General features: G+C 47.3%; 2 protein-coding genes across 5 annotated transcripts in view; one reads left to right on the top strand and one right to left on the bottom strand.

The window, feature by feature from the left end:
• The window catches only part of LOC144139645 (uncharacterized), a 28,962-nt gene extending 5,484 nt beyond the window's left edge, over positions 1-23,478 (top strand). Inside the window, exons 4-9 of the mRNA XM_077671941.1 lie at positions 11,131-11,284; positions 16,625-16,731; positions 17,030-17,165; positions 18,868-19,041; positions 22,572-22,697; positions 23,255-23,478. Coding sequence (XP_077528067.1) covers positions 11,131-11,284; positions 16,625-16,731; positions 17,030-17,165; positions 18,868-19,041; positions 22,572-22,697; positions 23,255-23,464 — 907 coding nt within the window. The 3' untranslated portion in view covers positions 23,465-23,478. The remainder of the gene's footprint in view (positions 1-11,130; positions 11,285-16,624; positions 16,732-17,029; positions 17,166-18,867; positions 19,042-22,571; positions 22,698-23,254) is intronic.
• LOC144138070 (zinc finger MYM-type protein 1-like) lies at positions 1,012-9,050 on the bottom strand. Of its 4 annotated transcripts, XM_077670150.1 has the most exons (5): positions 7,006-9,050; positions 4,456-4,547; positions 4,288-4,350; positions 4,094-4,204; positions 1,012-3,936 (listed from the first exon to the last, which is right to left on the bottom strand). In XM_077670150.1, exons 2-5 carry the CDS (start codon positions 4,535-4,537, stop codon positions 1,673-1,675), a joined length of 2,520 nt encoding a protein of 839 aa, XP_077526276.1. In that variant the 5' UTR covers positions 4,538-4,547; positions 7,006-9,050; the 3' UTR covers positions 1,012-1,672. The 4 variants fall into 4 exon arrangements, with proteins under 4 accessions (XP_077526276.1, XP_077526274.1, XP_077526275.1 ...); XM_077670148.1 differs by having other exon boundaries at positions 4,288-4,547; XM_077670149.1 differs by lacking the exon at positions 7,006-9,050 and having other exon boundaries at positions 4,456-4,857.
• Positions 23,479-26,293: the final 2,815 nt, after the last annotated feature.

Genomic DNA, 26,293 nt, shown 5'->3' with positions numbered 1-26,293 from the left:
TTAGTAGATAATAAATAAATAAATAAATAAATAAATAAATAAATAAATAAATAAAAAATAAAAAAAACAAAAAATAAATAAATAAAGTTGATTAATCAGTCTAATGTACGCAGCCTGTGCATGCGTGGCTATTCTCACCTTCGTAGTCATCTCGGCTACTACTCCACAAAATATCGTAACGTTACAGTATTTACTTACTTCTCAGACAGATTTCGTGGCCTGTTTAATCGTGGTGTAGTAGGAGTTTATTTGCTTAGCCATCTTTTTTAATACCCTGAAGCCACGTACAGTGCCGGGCAATTGAAATGCGAACACGAAAATATGAAACAGAACTCGCAAATAGCGTGATTTCTTTCTATGCTGTTGAAATTCATGCGTGGCCTAATTACAGTAACAAAGTTGGGAAAGAAGATATACCAATAGCGCGCCATTCTCTGGCATCCACAGACAGTATTTTTTAAATTTCCGTGTTTTGATTCCTATTTTCATGCTCGTATTTGATTTGTCCATGACTGTACACACACCATCATGCGCTCCTATGCTGCTGACAAGATGGTGTACGTAACGTAAACGTCGTTAGCGTAATCAACCACGCCATGGAGATCTGAAAAACTGGCTCTAATGGTTTAGATGGCTCTAATGGCTTATATACTGGCTCTAATGGCTTATATTAGGAGCTTTACTGTATTGAAAGGATATAAAGAGCAGTGACGCCGGAACTATATTTTCAGTGGGGGGGCTGAAGCAATTTTTTTATTTTTTTATGTACTTCGAAATTTTTACGCGATTAAAATCAGAGTTTTGCTAGAAAGAAAAAAAATCGACTTCTTTTCTATTAACCACGTGCAAAAATCTTTTTTTACCCACTGGTTATTCTTAACTTTAAATTGTGCTTATTATACGTTCATTGAATAAAAAATAAACGGGATGGGGAAGGGGGAAGAAAGAGAATGTGTTGCGAGTGGCCATCTTAGTCAAGATAGGCCGCGTACTATTAAGCAGAAAATAGAGTGAATTTTCAGTGACCACATATTTATTCGCATTTGACATATTATTTAAGCAACAGAATGTTTGGTACGTTTATACAATGGCGCAGAAAACAAGCGTAATACAAATACAAAAATTGCAATACCACAGTACAAACAGCCACGCTATAATACATACATACAATTGGAAATATTGCACACAAGCATCACACTTATCAGTCAGTGGTGTTATTGCTATAGGGGCTTAGGTGGAACCAAAGGTTGCTGCTATCTCCAAAGTTCTTTGATGCCATCCTGTAAAGTTAGGTCTGTTTCTATTTGTATATTGACGCATATAAAAACATGACATAAAAATAATGGAAATGCAACAATACGAACAAGCACGCTATAATACATGTATGTATAGTCACGGACAAATGAAACGCGACCAGGATAATATAAACCAGAACACATAAATAGCACGATTTCTCTCCATGCAAGTCACATTAATGTGTGGCCTAATAACAATAACAAAGATGGAAAATGTGGCTTTCAAAATATACCAACAGTGTGCCATTTTTGGACCTCCAAGAACAGCATTTTTCAATTTTGCGTGTTCTTGTTCATAATTTTGTGTTCGCACTTCATGTGACCATGACTGTACATGAATGTCAAAAATGCACAAAAGCAGCAGGCATTTCGGACAGCTAGACGGGACCAAAGGTTGCTACTCGCTCCGCTGTTCTGCTCACAAATTCTTTGATGATGTCCTCTAACCTGAGGGCCGCCGTTCTTTCCTTATGAATGTTCAAAATCAGAAGATGCGACAACCTCTTCTGGGTCATTCGGTTGCGCAAATAAGTTTTTACTCGGCGCAGAGCACTAAAAGAGCGCTCCCCAGAAGCGACCGATGCAGGTATGGACAGCAAAAGCTGAACATACCGCACGACCTGGTCCATTAGCTCGCGAATGTTTTCCGGTTTGCTTTGCAGCATCTTCAAAATGCCCAGGGATGTGGTGGAATCGGCATCGTGTAGAAGAGTTGGTAGAAGCAGAAACTGCGCCGAGAGTCTGCACAGGTCAAAATCTACTGCATGCACTCCCAAAGACGCCTTTAGCCCATCAGCTGTGAACTGAGTTCCCCTTGCAGCGCTGGCTAAAATGCCTTCCAGTTTTACGAGCTGTAACATGCCCGGCTGCTCAAAACGCCGTTGCGTTTCATTCATAATCCGATCGGCAGCAGCGAAATACTCCTTGCGCAGTGCTGCTTTAACGTCGAGTGTAACTGGCTGAACAGGCCTGTCAGTCGCCTCGTACCGCCTAGGCGGTTTTGCCGGCCTGGACACTCGAGGCTCTTTCAGGCATAGGCGTGCTGAAGTTGTGCTCGTGTGCTGCCACAGCTCCTCAAACGCGGCATCAGAGCGCAGCCGAGAGATCGCCTCGCGGAGAGCCTCTGCAGCCTCTTTTGCACCCGCCGCTCGACATGTTGAGCTCTGGAAAGCCCTTGCCAATTCTTCACAAGGGCCGAAAAAAGCTATGGAAATGTTGATCCCTAACAACGTTTCAAATTTCTGCAAAAGGGTGTAGTAACCCCTGAAAATGGCCTTGCTGCCATCTGTCACTGAACCTGGTGTCTCCAAAAGCTCCTTGAGCGTCTCCTGTACCCTAGCGTAGTTGTCAAGAAACCTTTGCATGGACTTAACTCTAACGGTCCATCGCGTAGGGCAAAGCGGCAGTAAATTGTTTGGTCTGGAACCGTTCTCCAAATCTACTTCGCCCCCTGTAGAAACTACTATGTTGGCGTAAGCACTTTTGCGCTTTTTGGAGTCGAGGATTACGTTGGAAATATCTTTAACAGTGCTAAGAGCGTCTCCAATTATGTCGCAGCTCCTGCTAGCCTCCTGCAGTACAAGATCTGAACAGTGATTACTGCAGTGGACATACAAAGAACGCGGTTCGCAATCGCTAATTCTTTTTTGTACACCCGAAAAACGACCGGACATATTTGCCGCCCCATCAAAGCAGTGGCCACGGACGCAGTGAAAGTCTAGGCCCAGGCGCAAAAGCATGTCCTTGATGGCAGAGTATAGAGTTTCAGCTCTGCTGTCGGGCGCGTTGTACATGCCAATATACTCTTCCCGAAGCTCAAGGGTCTTGCTCTGCACCCACCGCACGCAAAAGGTGAACTGCTCGTCACCATTCACATCCGTTGTTCCATCAGCGATGATACCGTAGAACGGGCTGGATTTCACGTCCTCCACAATCTCTCGCTGTACGGTATGCGCCATAATTTCTATAAGCTCATTCTGCACGTCCCCGCTCACCCATTTGTCCCTCTTAGCCATCCACGTCTTAAGGACCGGGACATCCTCTGATCTCTCATGAAGCAAATCGAGAAAATTTCCATCCAGTTTACCTTGTCCTCTAAGAGCTTGCCCTGTGCGGCAGAGATAGCGCACAGAGCTAACTATGACGCGAAGTACTGCCCTGGCATCCTCCTGATGTTTGTTGCATTGCTGCGAAAGGAGACTCAAAACAGGAATGCCTCTCTGGTATGACAAGTTTAGGCTCACGGAGTCAACGTGAAATTGGCTCTTTTCGTGCGATTTGAACCTTTCGATAGCCTTTTTCCAGTTGTTAAAACCAGTCTTAACAAAAGCTCGCTCCACATTTCTAGTGTTGTCCCCTTTTTTCTTGAAATGTCGACGGCACTCTTGACAAAAGACTAAGTCGCTCTTGCTTTGGTAGGACAGCCAAGAAAATCGCTCAAACCAGCCACGTTGACATGATCTACCTCCTTGGTTTTTTGGGAACCTGTAGTTTTTTGCCGGAAGTGACGGATGGTCGTTCAGCGCTGACTCGTCCTCGCTTGAACTCTCTCTCGAATTCTTGAAGGCGAGCGATTGCAGATTGCTCATTTCGTCCGAGCTGGTTGCTTCTTCCGTCCGGCTAGCAGGCCGCGATGTTTGGGCTTGTACAAATGAAATAAAAGGCATTCATTGCTTCTTCTGTTCCTATTCGGTTTTTAAATCAAGTTTACACTTTTCCCTAGCCTATGTCTAACAAAAAAGTATTATTGGCATAACCGATAGGCATGACCTTAATTTGGATATACTGAAACTACTTACCCGCTGAGCAATCAGTCGACAGTGGTGACAGGTCCGGAGGACGGGCGCTGTCGTCAGGTAATGGTTGTGCAACAACGGCGTTCGTGTTGTCGGTACGGGATGGACCAATTTCTGCAAAATTCGCACCGTCCTTAACTGTCTCAAAATGCCACTTTTAAAATGCAAAAATGTATCAATGAAATATCAATTATTACCATCATGGCCTGTGCCTTGCTCTGCGCGATGACACTGTAGGCCGGGTCTTTCAGAAGAAATATCTGGTAGCGACAGAGAAAAGCGTAGAAGCAAAGAGAATTGTTGAACGGAGGCATTCACACAAACAGAACTCGTGATTATATACAAAAATCTGTGCATTATTATACCTTGACAATCTCTGCTTCCAAGGCATGCACGCTTTGGAGCTGGTAGAAAGAAACCACTGATCTTTCTTTGGGAGCCGGGCATTGCGTGAGGGCTGGGATCAAATAAAAGAGCCGTTAGTTGACGCTGCCCACACCTAACACACGTCGGCATGATCAATGCCCCAGTTCGTTTGGTTTTGTTGCACTAACAGTGCAACATGGATCGAGCTGAACAAAACTCAGCGTTGATAGACCTCTGTCCTGTTTCTTTTTCTGTTTTGAACAGTTTGTGACCAGTACGAAAGAAAATATAGAGGCCAAATATTTTATTGTATAGAAAAGCGGTGATCCGTAATCCGAGGGCTATATCAATTTGAATAATGGGAACTTAAATTGCATTTGTATTAGGAAATGTCGAGCAACATGTGGCTGTTATAATATGAGAGCTAGGAAGTATTTTTAATTCGGTAATTCGGGTTCGGGATATTTTATGGCCTATTTAAAAAAATCTGAAAGACAGCCCAAAGGCCCCGAGACCCCCCAAGTGGTGGCTGTCATAGACGTCGACATAGAAACGTTATTTAATGTTTGCAAATAGAAACATTCGTAGCTTGACATTGCTCCCCTCCCCCCGCCCTATTACGAGGTCAGCAGCTACATAGTTGTAATACCACATGAGAAAACGTATTAAAAACATTAACATAAAAACACATATGTGAGAAAATCACGGGATGCTTCGGTGACAAACCAAACTGTTAAAGTTCTCCCACTCGGAGAAAAGAAAATGGCGTACAACAGTGAAATCATAAATAATTCAAGCAAAGCTATTCACATCAGAGAAAAACCAAAATTTGCATGCTACAAACACCTATACAACACTTGCATGGGAGATGTACAACTCGCAAACAATGGAAACGGAAAAAAATAAGAAAGGTGGTAAAGTTAAAAACAAACGCTACATTAGCGACAATGGCGCTCAAACACTACGCTATACATACAAATCAAGCCCATCTTTGAATGTAAGTCGATTTCCACTGCTCATCCAAAGTTTCGGGACAATGTTTTGCATCAAGTGGTCGTCATAATTTGTTCTAGTGGGACGGAGAGTCTAATAATCAGGTCGTCTCGTGGTGTAGGAATGCTCTTTAACGGTTAGGTTGGACATAGTACAAATAGAAAACGTTTCCCTTATTCTTTCAGCAACCCACGCCTTCCATAAACGGTAATTATAGTAATTGTTCGTGTTGACTAAACCAAACTATTTGAACAAAGATCTAGTTGGCTTGTCTGCTGCAACGTTGGGTGTAAATCGAACAGCTTTATTTTGCACCTAGATATTGTAGGAATATTTGTAACCGTTGTTGGGCCCCAAACAAGAAAACAACAGTTTAAGTACGACAGGAACAGCCAATAATAAATGAGTAGCTTTGTATTCGTCCGCAATAGGTCACTATTTTTGTAAAGCAATCTCGTTACTCTCGACAGTTTGTTGACAACTTGGTCAACGTGCAATTCCCAAAGCATGTGTTCCCAAACTACTCCTAAGATTTTTAAAGCTGGCTACAATCTCTACAGGACACGCATTTAAAACTAAATATTGGTTTTTATTGACATATTCACCTTTTGCACCAAAAATAACTGCCTTAGATTTTTCAGTGTTATTCTTGAACCCACTGCAACAAGCCCATACGGCTAATTTTTCAACGACCTCATTACCTCGTTGGAGTAATCTCTCGCTAGCCTCTTCTGCGATAAACAAACTCGTGTCGTCGGCGTAAATTACGAACTTCACTGACGGGTCTATCTGCACAATGTCATTAATATAAATATGAAATAAGAGCAGTCCTAGAATACTGCCCTGGGGAACACCAGAACATGTTTCCTGAATATCCGACTTGCAATTGTATTATTGTCACAAACTGGGAACGATGACTAAATTATAATGTAATAAGGCTGAAAGCCATACCTCGAATAGCATAGAATTCCAGTTCATGTGCAAGAAGATTACGATCAAGATTTACGATCAAAAGGAAACAGTCTTCTTTTTCTACATCAAGCGTAAATATCAAATCGTCAAAAGAAATAAAAACAAACATCAAGTAAAATTCATGACCTAGCTAAATAACGTTCGACTTTCTTACCGGGTACCAGCAATGCTCTTTAATGAGAACTTTATATCATAACTTCTTTTCGTTCTCCGTTCACGTCCATCAAGGTATTAGCGCGGATGCATCTTGCTTCTAAAAGCCTACAGTATCTCACCGATCTTTATGTAGTAAACTCGGTCTAAAAGTACTGCCAAAGCCGTTACATGCTGATTGGAGGAAGTAGAACATAAGATCAGAACAGGCTGTCGCGTCTCAAGAATTAAGGGCAACATGTGGATAAATTCATAAGAACGTCCTTTCCAACGCCTAAATGGAAAATGACGACTATTTTGCTCACAAACTGCGCCAACGGGCCTAGTGAATTTGTAGCGTAGCGTGTATAAGTGACTGATTGTCTATGTCCAAAAAAGGAAGACTAAACAGGCCTACCGAACTGATAATAATTGTAAAGGACGGTACATACCGTAGCGAGCGCAGTCTGCCGGTCCGGTAGTAGGGCCGGTCGCCGTCGTGCCTCCTGTGCGAAGGACTAGTGCAGCTTCGCACAAGCTGAACTTGCTTATTTAAACACCTTGTGACCCGCCGCAGGGCCTTTTAATCTGCCCATCGTTTCGTGGTTTCCAACGTCAGAAAGTCTCCGCAAACAATGCTGTCCCATCGGAAAAGTGACAGGTCCCCTCTCTGCTGCACCACCCTCAAAAGAGGGACACGCCTTGGGCGCACTGCAAGACTGCATACCCACAACAAACTTACGCTCAATGCCCTTGCCGGTTAGAAAAAAACGCAGGAAATAGGTGAGGAAGGGGGGGGACACACTGCAGCACTTTACAGGATGTTCAACGCCGCCGCGGCATCGTTCGCGCTATTTTCGCGCTATTCTTTAAAGCTAAAGGACCTGGCCCACGTGCGAGCCCTTCCGCCGCCACAATACGCATGCCGCTGGATGCGTTGAGCTAAAGTGCCGCCATACGCGTTTTACATAGAAACACTCCGTTCCTCCCCATTTCAGAGAGCTAACACGCCGTGCACGAACGTGAGGACTGCACACCTATAATGTACACAGAACGCTCCTGCGGTTTCGACAAAGACGTGGAATAGAGGGGAGAAACGGGTGGCACAGAACAACTGTTGTTGGCGCTTCTGCACGGCGGCGCGGCATCGTTTGGCGGCTTATCTTGCCGCCAAACCACCACACATGCCGGTGGGTGCGTTAACCTAAGGTCTTCCACGTGGCTTTTACGATGACGCGCCGAATTCTCCGTACTTTCGAGAGCTATGGTCATCCATCGCAAGAATGGTCGTCTGTCTGCCGCCTCGGCTTCTGGTGCATGGTAACATTGTCCGCTCCGTCGCCCCTTCCGGTGCAACACAAATACGAAATCCTGCTCGCCGGTTTCTCTTCAGTTTCACCCATCAAAAGCTGGTGTACCTCGCTTGCCGCCGTCACTTACTGACAAGCATTACTGATAAGACAGAAAAAGCTCGGCGTCGCCTTTCAGCCTCGGTAGCACTCCTCAAGGATCAATAGCAGTCGTTTCTAGTTTGTCTCCTCCACTCACTCTCAAGCCTTGCTTCCCCCGCCACGGCGTGACGAGTCAATCCCCTTTTCCGACCAGACTGACTTGGAGCTGCGCGCCCCTCTGCCGCTTTCTCGCGCGGGGAGAATGACCCCACCAGGCAATTATCGTCTCTTTGCTGCCGCCTCCTGTGTCTGCGCTACCGTAACCTCGCCACTGGCAGTTAAAGTAAGACACCATTAGCTATTGTATTTCATGCGTTTCCCGCAACACGCCGATGGGGAACGGTGAGTGCTTCTTCGTGGAAAAATACAGAGAAAGAGCCCGGATTGATTTAAATACCCGATTAAAACAGAAAAGCCGCCAGAAGAAGGGGTCAGTTCGCGACCCAAAGGTTCAAACGGCTCGTCTCGTCTCTCTGCTGCCGCCGCCTGTGTCTGCGCTACCGCAGCCTCGCCACTGGCAGGTAAAGTAAGACACAATTAGCCATTGTACTTCATGTTTTCCCTCGACACGCCGTTGGGGAACGGGAGGGCGCTTGTTCGTGGAAAAATACGGAGAAAGAGCGTGGATGGATTTGAATACCGGATTAAAACAGAAAAGCCGCCAGAAGAAGGGGTCAGTTCGCATAGTTATAACCCGACCCGAAGGTTCAATGCACTCGTCTCTTTGCTGCCGCCGCCTCCCTACAAGCAGGTAATGTAAAGCACCATTAGCAGTGGCGCAGCGCACCTACGGGGGGGGGGGGGTTCTTATCCACAAGAAGGGAGATCAGCCTCCTCTCGGTGGTGTGTTGGTTGTTTACCAAGGTAATAGTTAACCGCATAAGCGACAGCCTAGATTTCCAACAACCGAGGGAACAAGCCGGCTTTAGAAAAGGACGACAGATCACATCCATGTCATCAATGAAGCAATTGAAAAATCAGCGGAGTATAATAAACCCCTTCACATGGCATTCATAGACTATGAAAAAGCGTTCGATTAGCTAGACACCGCAGCAGTGCTGGAAGCATTAAAAGACCAGGGAATCGAGGAGACTTACATAAGACTCCTAGACGACATATATAAGGGGTGTACGGGCAGGAAAATCCTCCACACGAAAAGCGAAAAGTTTACGATCAGAAAGGCAGCACCAAAATTGTTCACAGCATGTCTGGAAAATATATTTAGGAAGCTTAACTGGGAAGAGGTGGGATTACGGGCAAACGGAGAATTCTTGAGCCATTTGAGGTTTGCGGACGACATAGTCTTGTTCAGTGAGACTGCAGAACACCTGTAAAAAATGCTTCAAGACCTAGTCAGAAAGCTGGGCCATCGGATTAAAGATAAACATGAATACGTCTAAAGTAATGCTAAATAAACATGCTGGAAGCACTCTCTTCCGCCTAGGTACCGAAATACTAGAAGAAGTAGAAGATTATATCCATCTTGGACAGGTTGTCAGTGCTGACCCTAACCACGAGAAAGAAATCTGGCCCAGATAGGAATGGGACGGGGTGCATTCGGCAAGCACCCCCAAATATTCAAAATTAAGCTACCTCTATCACTAAAAAGAATAGTATACAACCAATGCGTACTACCGGTGTTGACATATGGGGCGGAAACTTGGCGCCTTACTAAACAATTGGAAAGAAAACTTAGGTCGGCTCAACGAGCCATGGAACGAATAATGATAGGAGTAACACTTAGGGACAGGAAACGAAGCCTCCTGGATCAGGGAACACGCTCGAGTAGAAGATATCATAATTCAAAATAAGGAGAAATGGACTTGGGCAGGCCATGTAATGAGACGAAATGACAACCGGTGGACCACCAGGGTAACTGAGTGGCTACCGAGAGACGGGACCAGAAGGAGGGGAAGGCCGGTAACTCGATGGAGGGACGAAATACGAAAGTTCGGAAGCAAAGAATGGACTCGAACAGCGCAGGACAGGAGCGGATGGAAGTCAATGGGAGAAGCCTTCGTCCTGCAGTGGACTTAAATAGGCCGATGATGATGATGATGATGTTGTTGGTAGTGGTGGTGGTGGCAATTATTCCACGTCGCGATGCTGAGTCAGTACAATACCTATTGTAACCCCGCACAAGAAACGTCTGAGACTGCAGGCCTAGGGAGACGAGAAAACAGCTCCCGCTTTTTTTTACCTCAGCGCAAGTTGCAGCCACGCAGACCAGTGTCAGCGTGTCGGTTCGGTAATCCGTGGCTGCAGCTGTCACGTTTTGCGAGTATTATCAACGCAAAATTGGCTACTCTCACGTCAGTGATGGAGCCAAATTTATAGAAACCTGGAGACCGTAAGTTGCGCAAAAAAATGTCAATGAGGCAGGAAGTAGGGGGGGCCGAGCCCTGACATAAAAATGCTTGGGGGGGCTCTGGCCCCCCTTGCCCCCCCGGTTCCGGCGTCCCTGATAAAGAGCCTTTTAAATCATTGCTGTGGTATAAAAGGGCCATAACCATATCCACAGCGAGTAAATTGGGGACAATTAAAACTTCGAGGGTTTAACGCGTCGAAGCTCTGCCTGGGCTATGGCACCGTAGTAGAGTGCTATAAATTAGTGTTGACCACCTAGGAACAGTAAAGGCGTGCCGAAATCCCTACATGCGATCGTTTTCACGTCTTATATACGTCTGAAAAGCAGCCACCACGTACTGGGTGGAAACCGCGTCCTTGGGCTCAGCAGTGTAGCGCCTAAGCCAATGAGCAGCCGCAGTTGATAATTGACAGGACGTGGAAATACCGGATTAGCCCCAATGTTGACTCCTTTTCTTATTGCACTGATCATCTAAAAAGGTTACTGCAAACTGAAAAAGTGTTAGCGCCTATTTCGAAGGTAGCTACGTGTAGATTTCTCCTGTTCTATAACCAGTGACACTTCTAATAAAACAGTGCAAATGTTCTGTAGTCGAGGAGAGATGGGCGGGGAGGTTTCCGTTGTTCATTCAAGGTTTAAGGAGCCTTGCTTGAGCCAAGTTCAACTACCGCGTTTGGGTTAAGGGGGTTTGAAACGGAAGTGCCATGGAGGCCATTCACGCACTTGTTGTGATGATGCGGGTTCACCTATCGTTACAGGCAAAAATCAAGCTTGTCTGCGGACCTGAGAAACACAAACCCGAACCCGCTGAAGATTTTCTGGGACTCAAACATCTATCACTTCGGCATCATCGACATGCCATCCACTGTTACGGAGCTCGAGGAAATTACTGCTGTTTTTGACGTTCTACGGGTAAGCTTGGAAGGTGGTTTTGCTGACGGACGGATGCGGGGATGGATGGACGGACAGATTTATGGACGGATGGATGGATGGATGGATGGATGGATGGATGGATGGATGGATGGATGGATGGATGGATGGATGGATGGACGGATGGACGGATGGATGGATGGATGGATGGATGGATGGATGGATGGATGGATGGATGGATGGATGGATGGATGGATGGATGGATGGATGGGAAGGACGGATGGATGAATCGATGGATGGGTAGATGCGTGGATGGATGGATGGATCGATGCATGCATAGGTGCATGGATAGGAAAGACAGATGGATTATTGTACATGATTTAGCGGGGTGAATAGGCTGCCTCTGCCTTGGCAACTTCTCAAAGCCCTCAGGATGTGGACCATAATTTGCCGTTGTTCCTGGAGACTTGTCCCGACAGCCACCTGTATAAGGTGACATTGCGTGATTCTGTAGGGTTTTGGGGACCGGGCCATTTGAGGCAGAAAGGGTAAGACGGCGGGGACTGAGTGCGCTGAGGTGTCTGCGGCGCTGCAAGGTAGGTCGATGGGGGTGTCTGTTGGCAGTGTACATAATTGTGCCTGCAAGCCCTGCGTCGGGGCGAGGGAAGATGCAACGGGTGCGGCGTCAGCTGTACTGTAGTAAGTGGGCAGGAGGAACATAGGTGTTATTATCGAGGGCGTCTTTCGAGAGGAGACTTTAGTAAAGTCGATGAACCGTTGAACCGTTCATTCGCTTCAACGCCTACGGGGGCAGGGATGCGGCGTGCATGGAAAGGTCCTGGAACTGTTTGGGAGATGGAGTTGGGAGATGACAATGAGACCCTGAGTTAGGTGATGGCATGCCGACCCAGAGTCAATGTATAAATGGGTAATGGAGGCGGCAGAAGAGTTTTCAGCAACGGTAAAAACGACGGCGGAAAGGTCCTCTTCGTCTGGGGAAGTTTACGGTAAAATGTAGTGGCGAGAAAAAAGGTCATAAACCTCCCTAGGGGGTCAAGGGAAGTGTACCAACGTTATTTTGAGATGCCGCATGCCACCAGACACGAAGGCAGGGGCTGGAATGTCGTTCCTCGGCAAAGTAAGGGGGTGTATACCGCGGCTACGGTATTATACGTGAGAATTTCGCGCACCACAGAAGTCGGTACCGGCTGAAGAGAATGGTGTAGGTAACCACTGGTGAATTCGAACATCAAATCGGGAGCGGATGCCGTGCTTTGCCGCAGAGAACGCTGCTCCCTCGAAGAGCACGAGCTCCGAAACTGCCTTTAGAACGCACCCGCTCCCGCCGGAGCAAAAGGCCAAAGATGACGGGAGGAGAGAGAGAGAGAGAGAGAGAGAGAGAGAGAGAGAGAGAGAAAAAGAGAGAGAGAGAGAGAGAGAGAGAGAGAGAGAGAGAGAGAGAGAGAGAGAGAGAGAGAGAACGTTTATTTGACACAATAGGGAAGGGGCAGGGGCGCAAAAAAATTGGGCCCATCTCCCCACGAGGGGGGGCCTCGAGTAAATGCGTCGCGTAGGGGGTGGGTGTCAAGCAGGGGTCAAGTCAAGCGAAATTCAAGCAAAGACGCGCTTGACTGATTTCCGCACCGCGCTCCTCCACTTTATATACCCGCCACGCGCGTTCGAGGGAGAGGAGCACGGGGAGAGACGCGCATGCGCACACTTCCGTATACATGCACTCGACCCTCCGCGCCGCTGTCGCGCAGCTGTCACGTTGCTCGCACGCCCCTATCACGTGTACAGCACGCCGCTAGCACGTCTCTATCACGCAGCTGGCACGCCGCTAGCGCGCCGCTATCACGTGCACACCTGTTACTCAGCACGCCGAGCGCGGGGTACAGGTGCGCATGCGCGCGCAGACGCGCTCCTCACGCACCGCTGCTGAGAGCGAGGAGGGTACGGGGGAGAGACGCACACCTGCGCCTCGCCGCGACGCGCATGCGCAGTGAGCGTGTGGACGCCGCCGCCGACGGTCGAGGGACATCGTGCGACTAAGAAACGCTCCGCGTTTAAAAATGACGGAAGCTCACACTAACGCGTAAGACTTGAAGGTAGCGTAGCTGGACGCAACAGTAGCGTGTTTCCTCTTTTTCGCCTTACAGAGTTGTTTAAGCGTCACCGCTGTACGAGTGACCACAGCGGTATGTTCGTCCTACTCAATCGCGCACGGCTCGGCGCGCACGTCACCTTCCTTCGTCGCGCGTACTTATCGCTGCGGCGGCGGTGTCCTCGCCTTTCTCCGCCAGGTGGCGGCACGGAGCACCCGCACTTCTCCGTTCAATCCTCGTATATCTCTCCTATCATCGGGCGCTGCTCCAATCCGGGCGCTTGCGGAAGGGGGTTTAGTTTGACCTCTACCTCTCAAGGTCAAAACTGGTCACCCCGCGAAGACTGCCCAAAGTAGCGAACTGCAGCTTTCGCTACGAAAGACTTAGGAACAGTGGATGGCCATCCTAGTCCGGTAGACCGCATGCCGCGGCTGCCATCCTCGCCCGGTAGATCAGGGGCTTCTGGTCTTCGAGCTCGCAGCTCTGCAACGTGCACTCCCACTGCATCAGGTAGGGAAACTGAGTTGTGGAGGATTGGCGGGGCACGTCCAGACAAGATGAGCGGTGGTGGTAGGCGCATCGCATTGGGGGCACTTGGGTGGGAAGGTAGTTGGACAGATGTGGTGGAGACGGAGGGGATTGTAATAATTGTTAGTTTGAAGTCGGCGCCAAATGCGGGCGGCTTCGATAGGAAGGGAAGGGTGAGGAGGAGGATAGATGCGTCGGGTTGCTGTATAGTGGCAGAGGATGTCAGTGTAGGTTTGGGAGATGGGCGTAAGGGAGTTTTCATTAACAGGTGAATTGTTCGCCTCTGCTGGGAATGCCCGGTGAGGAAGAGATTGGGCGGTGGCGTCCGCCACCTTATTCCCAGAGAGGGCAATGTGGCTGGGTGTCCCCACTATGCGGGCATGAGGGAGCGCGGGGCATCGAGAGAGGATGGCCAAGGTAAGAGCCGAGACTCGTCCGAGTGGAAAAAATGGTGGCAGGCAGCTTGGAAGTCAGAGAGAATTGTTTTGCAGGGACTTGCGGCTTAGGTCACTGCGACGGCATTGGCTTCTTCTTCTGCTGTTTTAGTAGAGGTTTTGCAGACAGTTACCGAGGTGAGGAAGGCAAAAGGACGGGAGTGAGGGGTTGTGGTCAGCTTCCTACATCCATGAGGCCGCGAACATTTGCTGATTTCAGGGCTCATCGCACAAGTGCTCTTTCATACGACGGGGCCGAGCTGGTCAGCGCAGACTCCCACTGCTCAGGGGAAGAGGAGTGGAAAGGGTAAAGGTTGCGTTGGTGGGAGTAGACGAGGTGATACGTTGTGAACAAGAATTTCCTGGACGCCTTTACGTCGATCCCTTAAAAAAGCGTCTGCTTGTATGCAGGCGTCTGCTCCCTACCCGGTCTCAGTTAAGGTCCCTTCATCTTTTTTACGATGCGGGGAGTTTGGTCTCGACGGCATCCAACGTCGCCGTGACGAAAGTTTCGTCGGCCTTTCGGCAAGCAAGCGAGAAAAAAAAGCAAGCATCTGTAAATTTTAATTAGGAATACTGCAAATATCAATCATGTGTTGATTTTGTGCGTTATATTTGTGTAATGCCTCGTTCTGGTTCAACAATGTTGACAAGTGGGAACATTAACACCGGACTTAGACGTTTAGATTTGACTGTGAGTATATAAGACTATTTCGCAGCATCTGGTTTACTTTGGCCGGCTGGCTGAATCGAGTGAGAGTGACAGACAGACCAGAATTTTTCCGTTCAAGTAGCTTAAGAACGACTATCGGCTTTAAATACGCCGAAGGAGCGGTGTCTATCCAGTCGTAGTTGGCGCTGGGCTTATCGCTGCCTGATTTTAAGCTTTAGCTGTTTGAGCCGCCCTCGCTTTCCTCGTGTAGCAACCACGAGAGCGACATGGCGCGCTGCATCTGTTGCCATCTTTGGATACTGCTGGCATTTGCTGGAGCGGACGCCATGGCGGCTCGAGGAGGAGAGTAGACGGGAGGAAAACACGACGACGTCACGAGAGACGAGAAAGCGCCAAGCGAGTTCCGGTCCATTCCGCCGATTTTGGAGGAGCAACTGTTCTTGCTTCACGTCGCGACCTTGGCTCCAACGGCCATCGGAACACGATTCGGTTGCTCCCGATGGGACAGTGGAATGCGTTTGCTCCAAATGGAGTGAATACATTGCTCCGAAAGTGCTGCAGATCTTCCATTGGAATGCAGCACTAGGTTGTGCAAGATGGAGCAACCTGTTGAAGTGTCCAAGAGGGTTGACGTTGATGGCTGCCGCGAACGTAAGGAATGTCGGAAACCATGGCAAAAACCGCGAGTAGGGCGAGTGGGGGCGCTAGTGCTGATCGGCACTCATTCTATGGGAATCTTTCTTTACGGATAAGAGAATAAATCATGCCATCAAAGGTGTGTGTGAATGAGGATGACGTACGTTGTTAATAGCAAACGCTGCATCGCGAAGTCGTAGGAGGTTCTGTTGTTGCATGCTTATGGAGTGTAAAGATACACTCAAAATGTTAAGGATAAGGTCATTAAAAGGTCATTAAAGATCATTAAAAAGGTCATTAAAGGTCATTAAAAGTCAGTAAAGATAAGGTCATAATGTTAAGGATAAGGTCGGTCTTACAGAGGTTGTATTGTGTGGGGCAATATTGTGTTGTGGGAGGACGATGTACTTCTTCCTACATCAGATTGCATAAGAATGCCGGAAACTATTAAAAAGGTTTGTGGGTGAATACTGCGAGTATTGTGATGGGTACATTCTTCAGGGCGAAAGCCCAGTCATGGAAGCGTCCTGTTTCAAGTTCAGTGATTCATCATGATTGGTTGTGGGGTTTAACGCGCGGACGCTACACAGGGGATGAGGCGCGCCGTATTTGAGGGCTCCAAGTTAATTTTGATGACTTGGGGATCTTTAACGTGCGCCGAAATCTCGAACACACAGGTGTTTTCGCTTTTCGCCTCCATCTTAAAAGCGGCGGCCGTGGCCGGCAATCGAACCTGAGTGCTTGGGTTTAACAGCACAACGCCTCAGACACTGAGCCCCAGTGGTGGCTCATCATGTATTCGATGATAATCTGATGATAATCTTGAAGCACCGTGCTTCAAAAGGAAATGGTCCTCCGTTATACCACAGAGTTATATGGGCACTACCGCGTTGCTTCTTGAGAGAACAAATGCGTCTATCTGGTTAAGAACTTTTTTGAATATAGAAAGTACTGATTCAGTAGCAAGCGTAAGCTAGGCTTGCGTCTTGGTTCGTTTCTTGAACAGGATCTGCACAAAGTGGCCAACCAGAAGCCCAACCCCGACAGGCCACCCTACATCGTGCTGGGCGCAGTGGCTTCGACACATGGTGACCACTTCGGCTCCCAAATGAGGTCGGTTCATGACTGATTCTTGACAGTCTTTGATATGACAGACTTCTTGACAACGATGATATGACAGACTTCTTAACAACGAAGCATTAACATGCAGTGTCAGTAACAACAGCGTTAAGGGAGGAATGTGGTCGCTGGTTACACTGGTTGTACTTCGTGTAGCCTCGGCATGGCTAGATCAATGCATCTCACCCTTACGCGTAGGCAGTCGCGGAGATAAAAAAAAAAAACCCAGTGCAGCTGTTCCTCAGTATAACCAGCATCATCCAGCGGCATCCCTATTCTCATTTTATTTCAGGTACATCTACAGGCCCACGTTGCTCATCTCGCAAGGTCACTACGCATTCGGGGACAACGAGATTGCAGACTGCACGGTTGTGCCGCCAACCCTCCGTTACAAGCCGATAGGATCCACGGGCTACACGTATGATCTGGTGAGCTATGCTAAGAGTCACCAATTCGGTCCTTTTTCCGACGAATTAGGTATACAGTGAAACCCGGTTATAGCGAACTGCAATATGCGCCACGATTAGCTCGCTATATCCAATAGTTTTAAATTGCCGAACCCACCTATAACGATTATTTTGTTACAAGTTCGCGATGCGTGGAACCTCCTCACCCCACCACCTCTCCTCCTGCCATTCCCGCATGCCGAAACGAACACAATAAAGTATGCCATCACCATACGCAAAACTATCTATTTAATGCAAGGGATAAAGGTACTTCCCGCTGTAACTACCTGCTTTCCCAAAAAGCGGTGATTCTTGTTTTAACTTTCGTTTTGGCGGCATAAACTAGTACAGCATTCTTTACATGAGACGTCATTTGCATCAATAGAAGTACGTGCCCTTCAATATCGAACCAATAGTGGTGGAGCATATTGACTGCCAAAAGCGCTTCATTAAGCATCAGACGGCTTTCATTCGCAACATGCTCCGCCTCTTCGGTTGCTCCAGCAGCGCCAGCAGCTATGGCATCGGTGACGGTGTTGGCGTCCGAGGGGCTCACAGCGAAGTCAACGTCGTCGTCGACACTCCGGCAATCCTCGAAGGGCACTACGTTGGCGGGCTCTTCTCACAATTCATCGATGCTTACGTCTTGGTCCGGACTCGCTGACTGGGAGGGTTTAACCGTCAGTCAGGCGCGTCGGAAACAGTTGCGGGAAGTGCCGGGAGTCACGTCGCTCCATGGGAGGCTCAACATCTCAATCGCCGCTCCGAGACCATGCATTTGGGCGGCAATTCTAGGCGCGCCGAGTTCGATATATCCGATGTGAACTTCGTTATACGGAATATGTTTCGCGTGTATTTTCGTAACTGATTTTTTGTTGTTCGATATATATCATAATTCGCTATATCCGGGTTCGTTATAATGGGGTTTGACTGTAATTGCTTTGGCTCTTTCCCTGCCTCCAGGAAGGTGCTACTGCTGTCAAGCTTCCTTGCAGTGCACCAAGTTTTGTCTTACACCCAGATAACGCTGTCCTCGGCTTATCGCTAATATTAGCAGGTCAGGGGAAAGCGACTTGCTAGGGAGGGGGGGTGTCGTCCGGTGATGTCAAACACGGTAACGCTGCCCCATCCCCTGTTCGCCAATCGTGATATCCGCTTATGTCTGCTGCTTGCCCGATGTTAGGAGATCACCCGTTCTGACGACGGTGCTTCAGGGCTTGCGGTCAGCCCTCGTGTATAAGCTTTGTTCAGAGCGCTTGCCAAACCTGCAGAGCCCTGCTTACCCTTTCCACAGCTTGTTCAATCATGTTAAATGGGTATAGCAACTACGGGAAGTTCCTCAGCTGCCCTATTATCACCGCATTAACCGGCGGAACAGTTCTCAATTTATGCGCTTGTGCGAATCAGTTTCAATATGCTTGCCAGCCTTTGAACTACTGTAACACAGCTAAACTAAGAATAACCAAGAACTATCTCAGGGGCAGCACTCCGCTCTCAGGCTAATCTCAAATTCACCGCGTTAAACGACGCCAACGTTTTAGTTATTATTGACCAAAGTTAGTTTGTCATGCTGTATTTAGCAGGAGTGTTTCCCCTAACTAGTCTACTATGTCCGTCGCAAAGCGCGATTTTCAGGCTAGTTTGGACCACCCGTTTGAAATGAATGCGTTTCATCACACTGCAGTCAACGGCGGCAAGAGCGCTAAGAAAGGCCCAGGCGGCTGGTGGGAATACCACGTGGTTGATCTCGGTGGGCATGAAGGGCCGCTGGTCGATTCCCCGTTCTAACCAGCCACTGGGAATGCGGTCAAAGTGCAAGCATGACCCTCTGGCCAAGTCCTTTGGACCGTACACTGAGGTGAGAATAACGTCTATCAACTTCACTCAAGTAAGCTTTAAGGAATGTGAGCTGCGTCATGGTGTAGTAATTGATGTATGCATAACTGTATGGACGAGTAATTGATGTATGCGTAACTGACCATGTTTAAAAGATAATAGCAGTGTTCAAATTGGTTCGGAGCATTTATGCTGCTACGTCCCGGTGCATTTATATGGAGGATAAGAGTGCACGAAAAAGTTACCATTCCTTCTTTAAGAAAACTGAAAGATACGGGAACGATTTCTCGCATCAAAACTGCGTCAAAACCTTCACTGAAAATGCATCAAATCGATCGCCAAACCTTCAAAGACCTATATCAAACGATGGAAGAACCTATGCGACGATTTTTCACACACAAACGCATCCACGAACGGTCTAAATGTATCCCAATACGTGGTATTCCGATATATATATAGCATTGATAATTGTGAGAAAGCATTTGACCCGGTCGAAACCTCAGCAGTCATTAAGACACTACGGAACCAGGGTGTAGACGAGCATTATGTAAGAATACTAGAGGATATTTAAACTGGGTCCCCAGCTACCATCATCCTCCATAGGGACAGCAGAAAAATACCTAGAAGAAAGGGAGTCAGACAAGGAGACACAATCTCTCTAATGTTACAGCATGTTTACAAGAAATATTCAGAACATTGGATTGGGAACAGGTGGGAGTAAGGGTTAATGGAGGATGCCTCAGTAACCTGAGATTTTCTGATGACGTTGCGTTGCTAAGTAACTCGGGGAACGAATTGCAAAGCATGCTTACCGCGCTTGAAAAACAAAGTAGAGCCATTGGCCTGAAAATAAATATGCAGAAAACTAAAGTAATGATCAATAACCTCGGGACAGCACAGCAGTTTGAGATAGGTGGCGAGGCAGTCGAATTGGTAAGCGAATATATCTACTTAGGCCAAGTTGTGACCCCGGATCCCAACCTTAAGGCAGAGATAATCAGAAGGATAAGAATGGGGTGGAGTGCATTCGGCAGGCATTCTCAGACCATGAATGGCAGCCTACCGTTGTCCCTGAAGAAGAAAGTGTATGACAGATGCATCTTTTCGGTACTCACCTACGGGGCAGAAACGGGGAGGCTCACTAAGAGGGTTCAACTTAAATTGAGAACGACTCAGCGAGCAATGGAACGGAAGAAGATAGGCCTAACATTAGGTTACAAGAAGAGAGCGGGGTGGTGAGGGAACAAACGCGTGTTAAGGACATACCAGTAGAAATTAAGAAGAAGAAATGGATGTGGGCAGGGCATGTAATGCGCAGGCAAGACAACCGTTGGTCATTAAGGGTAACAGAGTGAATCCCTAGAGAAGGCAAGCGTTGCAGGGAGCGGCAGAAAGTTACATGGGCAGATGAGATCAAGAAGTTTGCGGGGATGAATTGGTCACAGTTGGCACAGAACCGGGGTAGCTGGAGATTAATTGGAGAGGCCCTTGCCCTGCAGTGGGCGTAGATAGGATGGTGATGATGATGATGATGATCACGACGTGATTTATGAGATAAAGGTATGCTGTTGTGGTTCTTCTTGCTGATCGATGCATGTATTGTCTAATCCGGAAGTGTTTCGTTCTCGCGGCTTTCAACTAATCGTTTTGACACGACGAAAGTCCGGTTTCTCACACGCGCCGGGTGCCCAGTGAACTTGTCAAATTTTTCCGGCCGACCAACTAATCTACGGTGAAATGCGCTCGGTTTTTGACAAGGCTCCATCAGGGCCATAATTAAGATTTACCTTCAGAAAGCATCATAATCTTTCAGGTATCAACACAAGACCGTAATTTGAGGTGTACTGTGTCTGCAAACCTATTTATGCTGAGTTAAGATGGCAAGTTGGGCTTGTTGGTGCAGATTTAGGTTCATGGTAAAAAGAACAGCGTAAGAAACACAGAGACAAAAAAACAAAACAAAACAGGGGACGACGCACAGCGCATCACAGCGCATCAGCGCTGTGCGTCGTCTCCTATTTTTGTCCCTGTGTTTCTTGCGCTGTTTTTTCACCATGGATCTGATTATGCCGAGTTGACGTTTGCTTTGTGTAGGTATAGTAATGGGGAATGGGTGAGAAAGTGCGCTTCATAAGTCGGGGAGCAAACTATGGTGGTAGACATCCCAGCTTAAAGTAACAGAAAGAAGCAGAGTCGTGCTGGTCTTGAGATGCGGAGAACTGGTTGCCGGTGGACTACCACGGTAATGAAGGTGCTATCAGGAGAAGACTGAGGTACAAGTGGGATCGAGGTATGGTGTCATATTTGGTTGGAAATAGTGCATTCAGTCAGCCCAGTATAATAGCAGTGGGAAGTTAATAGTTGACATTCCGGGGATATAAACAGAACTGAGACAGCATTCACAAACTACTCTTGACACAAATTAGAGCTTGCACCTTCTGGGTGGTGCCGCATTCGGACTTGTCAAAAATCTCCAGAAAAACAGAGAATTGCCTAAGAGTGGTAGCATTCCTATGCCGCTTGGCGAAAGTGCGAATTCTTGACAGCCGAATAAGGCGTAGTATCAAAAGATGTATTATTTTATTCTTTTTCTTTTCGCCAGTGATGCAAATTTATACAATTATTATAGCAATGAAATGATTTCACTTCGCTAATTAGGTTTTTTAACCGAAGATTGAAGGCATACTCCAGAGTTGGTCCGTTTACGATATTTTCACTCGTATTTCCAACGTTGTTCTTCGGACTTTTTTCGTTAAATTTTAGGTTTTGGGGGGAGATCAGAATTTGCTCATTCCGAATGGTGCCACACTGTGACTTTTTGACAAATTCGTCTCATTAAGGAAGAAGATGTGGCTTGTGCTACATAAAAGGGGTCAATGTCATTGCAGGTGGTATGTTTTCTAACCCTGGAGCAGGATTCGCACGATAACCATTAAGATGATGCATACACAGAGAAACAGTTTAGGGTTGCGTGTGATGTAATTCTTTCCGACAACGTTTGAGAAGAAGAATCATTATTTCTACGTGGATAGTAATTGACCAAACTACCAGCAGGAATTTTCAACCGTACGAAATTGTACAACTATTGAATGCTTACCAGTATTAGAACGCCTGATATCAAAGGAAAAAGAAACCTTTCTTTGCGGCTTATACATACAGTAGAGGTAATTATTAAAAGATTAAGTTGGATAGGCCAATCTTTGAATCAGTGCATAATATCTGACAGGAACAATATGGTGACTACATCTCTTGCCTGTGGAAACATTCGCGACTTATGACGGCGCTGCCTCAAGCACTCTGATTTTTCAGCAAGATTGGTGCCTTCTCCCCTTGCTGAGGATGGTTTTAGTTAGAGGGAACAGTAGTTTAGGGCATAGGAGGGAACTGAAGGTCGTTAACACGGATTGCTTTCAAGTCAACGTCGGCTCACGTGCCACGTGTGTTGTCGCCCCATTGCGTCGCGAATGTTGCAGTCAATGTTGCTATTACTGTCCGTCGAGACCAAAGCGATTCTCCTTAACGTAACTTCTGGTTTGCGTGTTTGGCACGCAGGTGTGCACGGACTCCGACTTCAGCTCTAAGCTTCAGTACGACGAGGCCAGCCGGGCTATGTATACGTACGACGGGTTGCGCAACCTCGTGTTCGTGTACGACGACGAAAAAGGAATCTGCGTAAAGGTGCGCTTTCAGTAAACGTCAAATATAAGTGTGTTTAAGAGATTCCAAAGCGTTGCTTCACGGGAGAGGTGTTAGGCAAGAAGAAATTTTTTAGATGTTGCGACACTCCATACGCTTCTTGGCGATTTCCCGATGACGTCAAGGCATCGTGTTTGTGCAATTAGCGGCAACTCGACCTAGGGCACCGCCAAGAAACATAATTGGACGATTGTAGTGGGACCTGTGGTTCTTTTTCATCGTGTCACTTGAATGTTTTCGTGCAGTTAACGCACTTATAGCTACTTTTAATTCCTGACCTTTATTACATCACTCCTTCCTTATTACGTCACATGTAGAGAATTATAAAATTAGTCAACATTTCTTAAATTTTCGCTCTTAAAACTGCATTTGGTGGCTGGAATGAAGCGGAGTGAGTTTCCAAAGTCTAGTTGTTTCAACTTCGAGAAAGTTGCATCCTGTCTTAATGTCCTCTTGACTGCACGCTGTGCAAGTTCGCTTGCGATTTTGTTTCCCTGTTGTGATGCCTTGCAAACATGCTTCGTGCTTCATACCCACAGCTCTGTGACATCAAGGAGGAGAACGCGTTGCTCCGATTCGGCATCGCCGCATACGACCTCGAGTACGAAGATTACGAAAATAGCTGCTCGAGACTCAACAAGTTCGGAGCCTTCAGCCGGTTGAAGATGGTACGGAAGATAGTAGAGTACTTCAGGACTGTGACCAACGATGCCAGAGACTGTGTGGACTACGTGCCGTGCCCGTCATAACAGTGGACGTCTCGCAACACGTATTTTCCGCGTAGGGCTAGTCGATTTTGATCAATGCCCTCAGTGAATTGGCCAATACATGTGTGTAGCCTGCTCAGGAATTCGTTCATTAGACTTTTGTGCAGCGTGCACAGGTCATAATTTCGGAAGTTCTGTTGTTTGTGTGCCGAGGAGGAAGCCAAGGCGTGCACGGTATGAACTTCAACAAGTGAAACTACAATATTTGTGATCGGCATTGGTTCAAAAACATTAGTTTTAGTGGTCCCAGAAACATGTTCGCGAGCTCTTGTTGTGGATGTAACTGTTGTGGTGAGCGTCCGGGAGCAAATACTGGACGGCACTTGCGATATAATAAGTAGAAGTGGTGTCATTAATAACAGCATGTCCCGACCTTATGTGTAAAGTCGAGTGCAGGAAATATACATCTCTGGTGGGTGCATGCGTTTGCCACCTCGCAAGCGCAACAGGAAACCAGTTTCCGGTATCATGCAGGGTTAAAAATGTGCAATGGTGTTGATCACGGTGTTAACAAACAGAGGCGAGGGATAGGGAGCACAAATAACAAGGAGAGTGGGGTTCTTAATGCGACATTAGATAAGCTGTCTCTTTGTATCTTGAATTTTGACGGTTTTAGCGGCGGCAGTATGGATAGCTGTGCGGTAGCTGCGGATAGTACGCGGATAGTATGGATAGCACTATGGATAGCCGTAGTGAAAACCCAGTATACTGGATCTTCATTGTGCGGTGCTAACTGCTAACCAAGTTGTGCTCCAGCCATCCAGATACTGTACAGTACGTGTATTGGTTGAGGGGATTCGGCACCACGTCCAGTGCGCTGTCTTATCCAGTAGCTCTCACGAACTAATTTTAGAGTGGGACTTTCTCTTATCAGCATCCACGGTCATCTGTACGTGCCAGTACTAGGACATTGATGTCACCGCTACAGACCAGAGTTACTTGATATAGGAGTTGCGAAACTCCCCATAGGCCCCATGCATCAAAAAGTGGCCCTACGATTGGTCCATTGCTTTGGAACTTGTTTTACAGTGGCGCCATCTTATACAACTTGCTTCGCCGCTCGACGACCTGGGCGGAAAAAGGTATTTGAGTGCTTACGTAAATTTGTTATGCCAAAGTAGCCCAATGTGGTCAACTATGTAAGTGTTTTGTATACATGCGAAGCAAAAGTAGCAAAAAGAAATGCGACCATGGGGTCAACCGTCGCTTGCGCACTGGGGTCTGCTGCGCATTCTTTTCGGTCTTCTGGCGGCAAAAAAATAAATAGGTCGCTTCGAAATCTTTATGCAAGCTGAAACTGATTATTTAGAGCCGATTGATCGTCTACTAGGTTAGTTTTGGCATACAATGCGCTGTAGGCCAAACGATAACTGCAGATTTAGTACTTCTGTTCGGACCTATGTTGTGCCGGAGTGCGCGCACCGGCGCCAATTGGTTGAGGCCGATGCGCGGCCGCAGAAACAATCGCAACCTTAAAACCAGAGTTAAGATAGCAATTATTAAGTTGCGAAAGCACATAAATAAAAAATTATGCACTTTAAAACAGAGTTTAACGTAAAATTGTCAGTTTGAATAATTAGTTTGTTTTTGGGATAGTGCATGCGCCGGCCGCTGTGGCGCCATGGTACGCATGATTCAAAGCAGGGAGTGTCCAGGTGCGGGCCGTTTTTTGAGGCGGAGTTTCGCAACTGCCTACATCGAAGAGCTCTGCTACAGACCGTATGGAAACTTCAGATGTCCAGCAGCAGTGCTTGGTGGCTAGTGAGGATTACGTTCTGAACCCTGGATATGAAAGGACAATTTTTCTTCGTGGCGTCCTGACCTGACAATTGTCAGGGCAACTGTCCTGACCACCATCACCATCACCTGATCACCATCAGGTACTGATCACCTGATTACTATCAGGACAAGTGTCCTGATGGTCACGTGCTTATCATGCCTCGCCTCGGCTTCTCCCAAGAGGTATGACAATGGACACCTGTCTTGTCCGCTTTGCGAAGGGTCATGGCGCGCTCGTTGCCATTAACACTAGCCCTGAGCCAATACTCTTACGGCACGGCACTACTATGATTACCACTGCTTAATCTGAAGCTGTCTCGGTTGTTCCCCTCTGCTCTGTTCCGTCACTCTTGAATTTGCCCTCTGACGCTCCACACCCTGCTTTTTCCGCCACTATCAGCTTCGACCTCTCCCCGGAACAAGCCGATTCTTTCCGGGACCTCCTACACAAGCACAAATCACTGATTCTCAGAGTACCACACTCGGGCAAACATCTGAAGTCACTTCCCGCATTTAAACAGACGGTTCACAGATCATTCGCAGCAGGCCATACCGTGTCGCTTCTTCCGAGCTGAAAATCTTTAATGGAAACGTCGCTAACATGATCCAGCGCGAAATCATTCGTCCTTCAAACAGTCCTTGGTCATCTTCTGTTGTCTTCGCGCAGAAAAAATACAGATCCGTTCGATTTTGTATTGGTTACTCCGCACTGAATGGAATCGCACGGAAAGATGTTGATCCGATACCCCGCATCGATGATGCCTTGGACTGTTTACAAGAAGCGGAATTATTTTTAGTATCGATCTTCGATCTGGTTATTGCCAAATTCCAGTGCAAAAGGCAGATGAAGAAGACAGCGTTTGCCACCCCTGATGTACTATGGAATTTTAACGGGATGCCTTTTAGCTATGCAACTGCTATATATCGGTACGCTATGGACTGGGCTAGGGTGCCTAGGGTGCACGTGCCCACGAAAGACGAAGACGAAGTCCCGGCGTGCCAGAGCGTGCAGCTGACTGACGCCATGTTTTA

Source organism: Haemaphysalis longicornis, unplaced genomic scaffold, assembly GCF_048455015.1.
Source record: "Haemaphysalis longicornis isolate Haplotype H1 unplaced genomic scaffold, Haemaphysalis longicornis Haplotype H1 scaffold_5, whole genome shotgun sequence".
Taxonomy (NCBI): Eukaryota; Metazoa; Arthropoda; class Arachnida; order Ixodida; family Ixodidae; genus Haemaphysalis; species Haemaphysalis longicornis.
The sequence above is the reverse complement of the archived record's forward strand: the minus strand, read 5'-3'. Positions and strand labels throughout refer to the sequence as shown.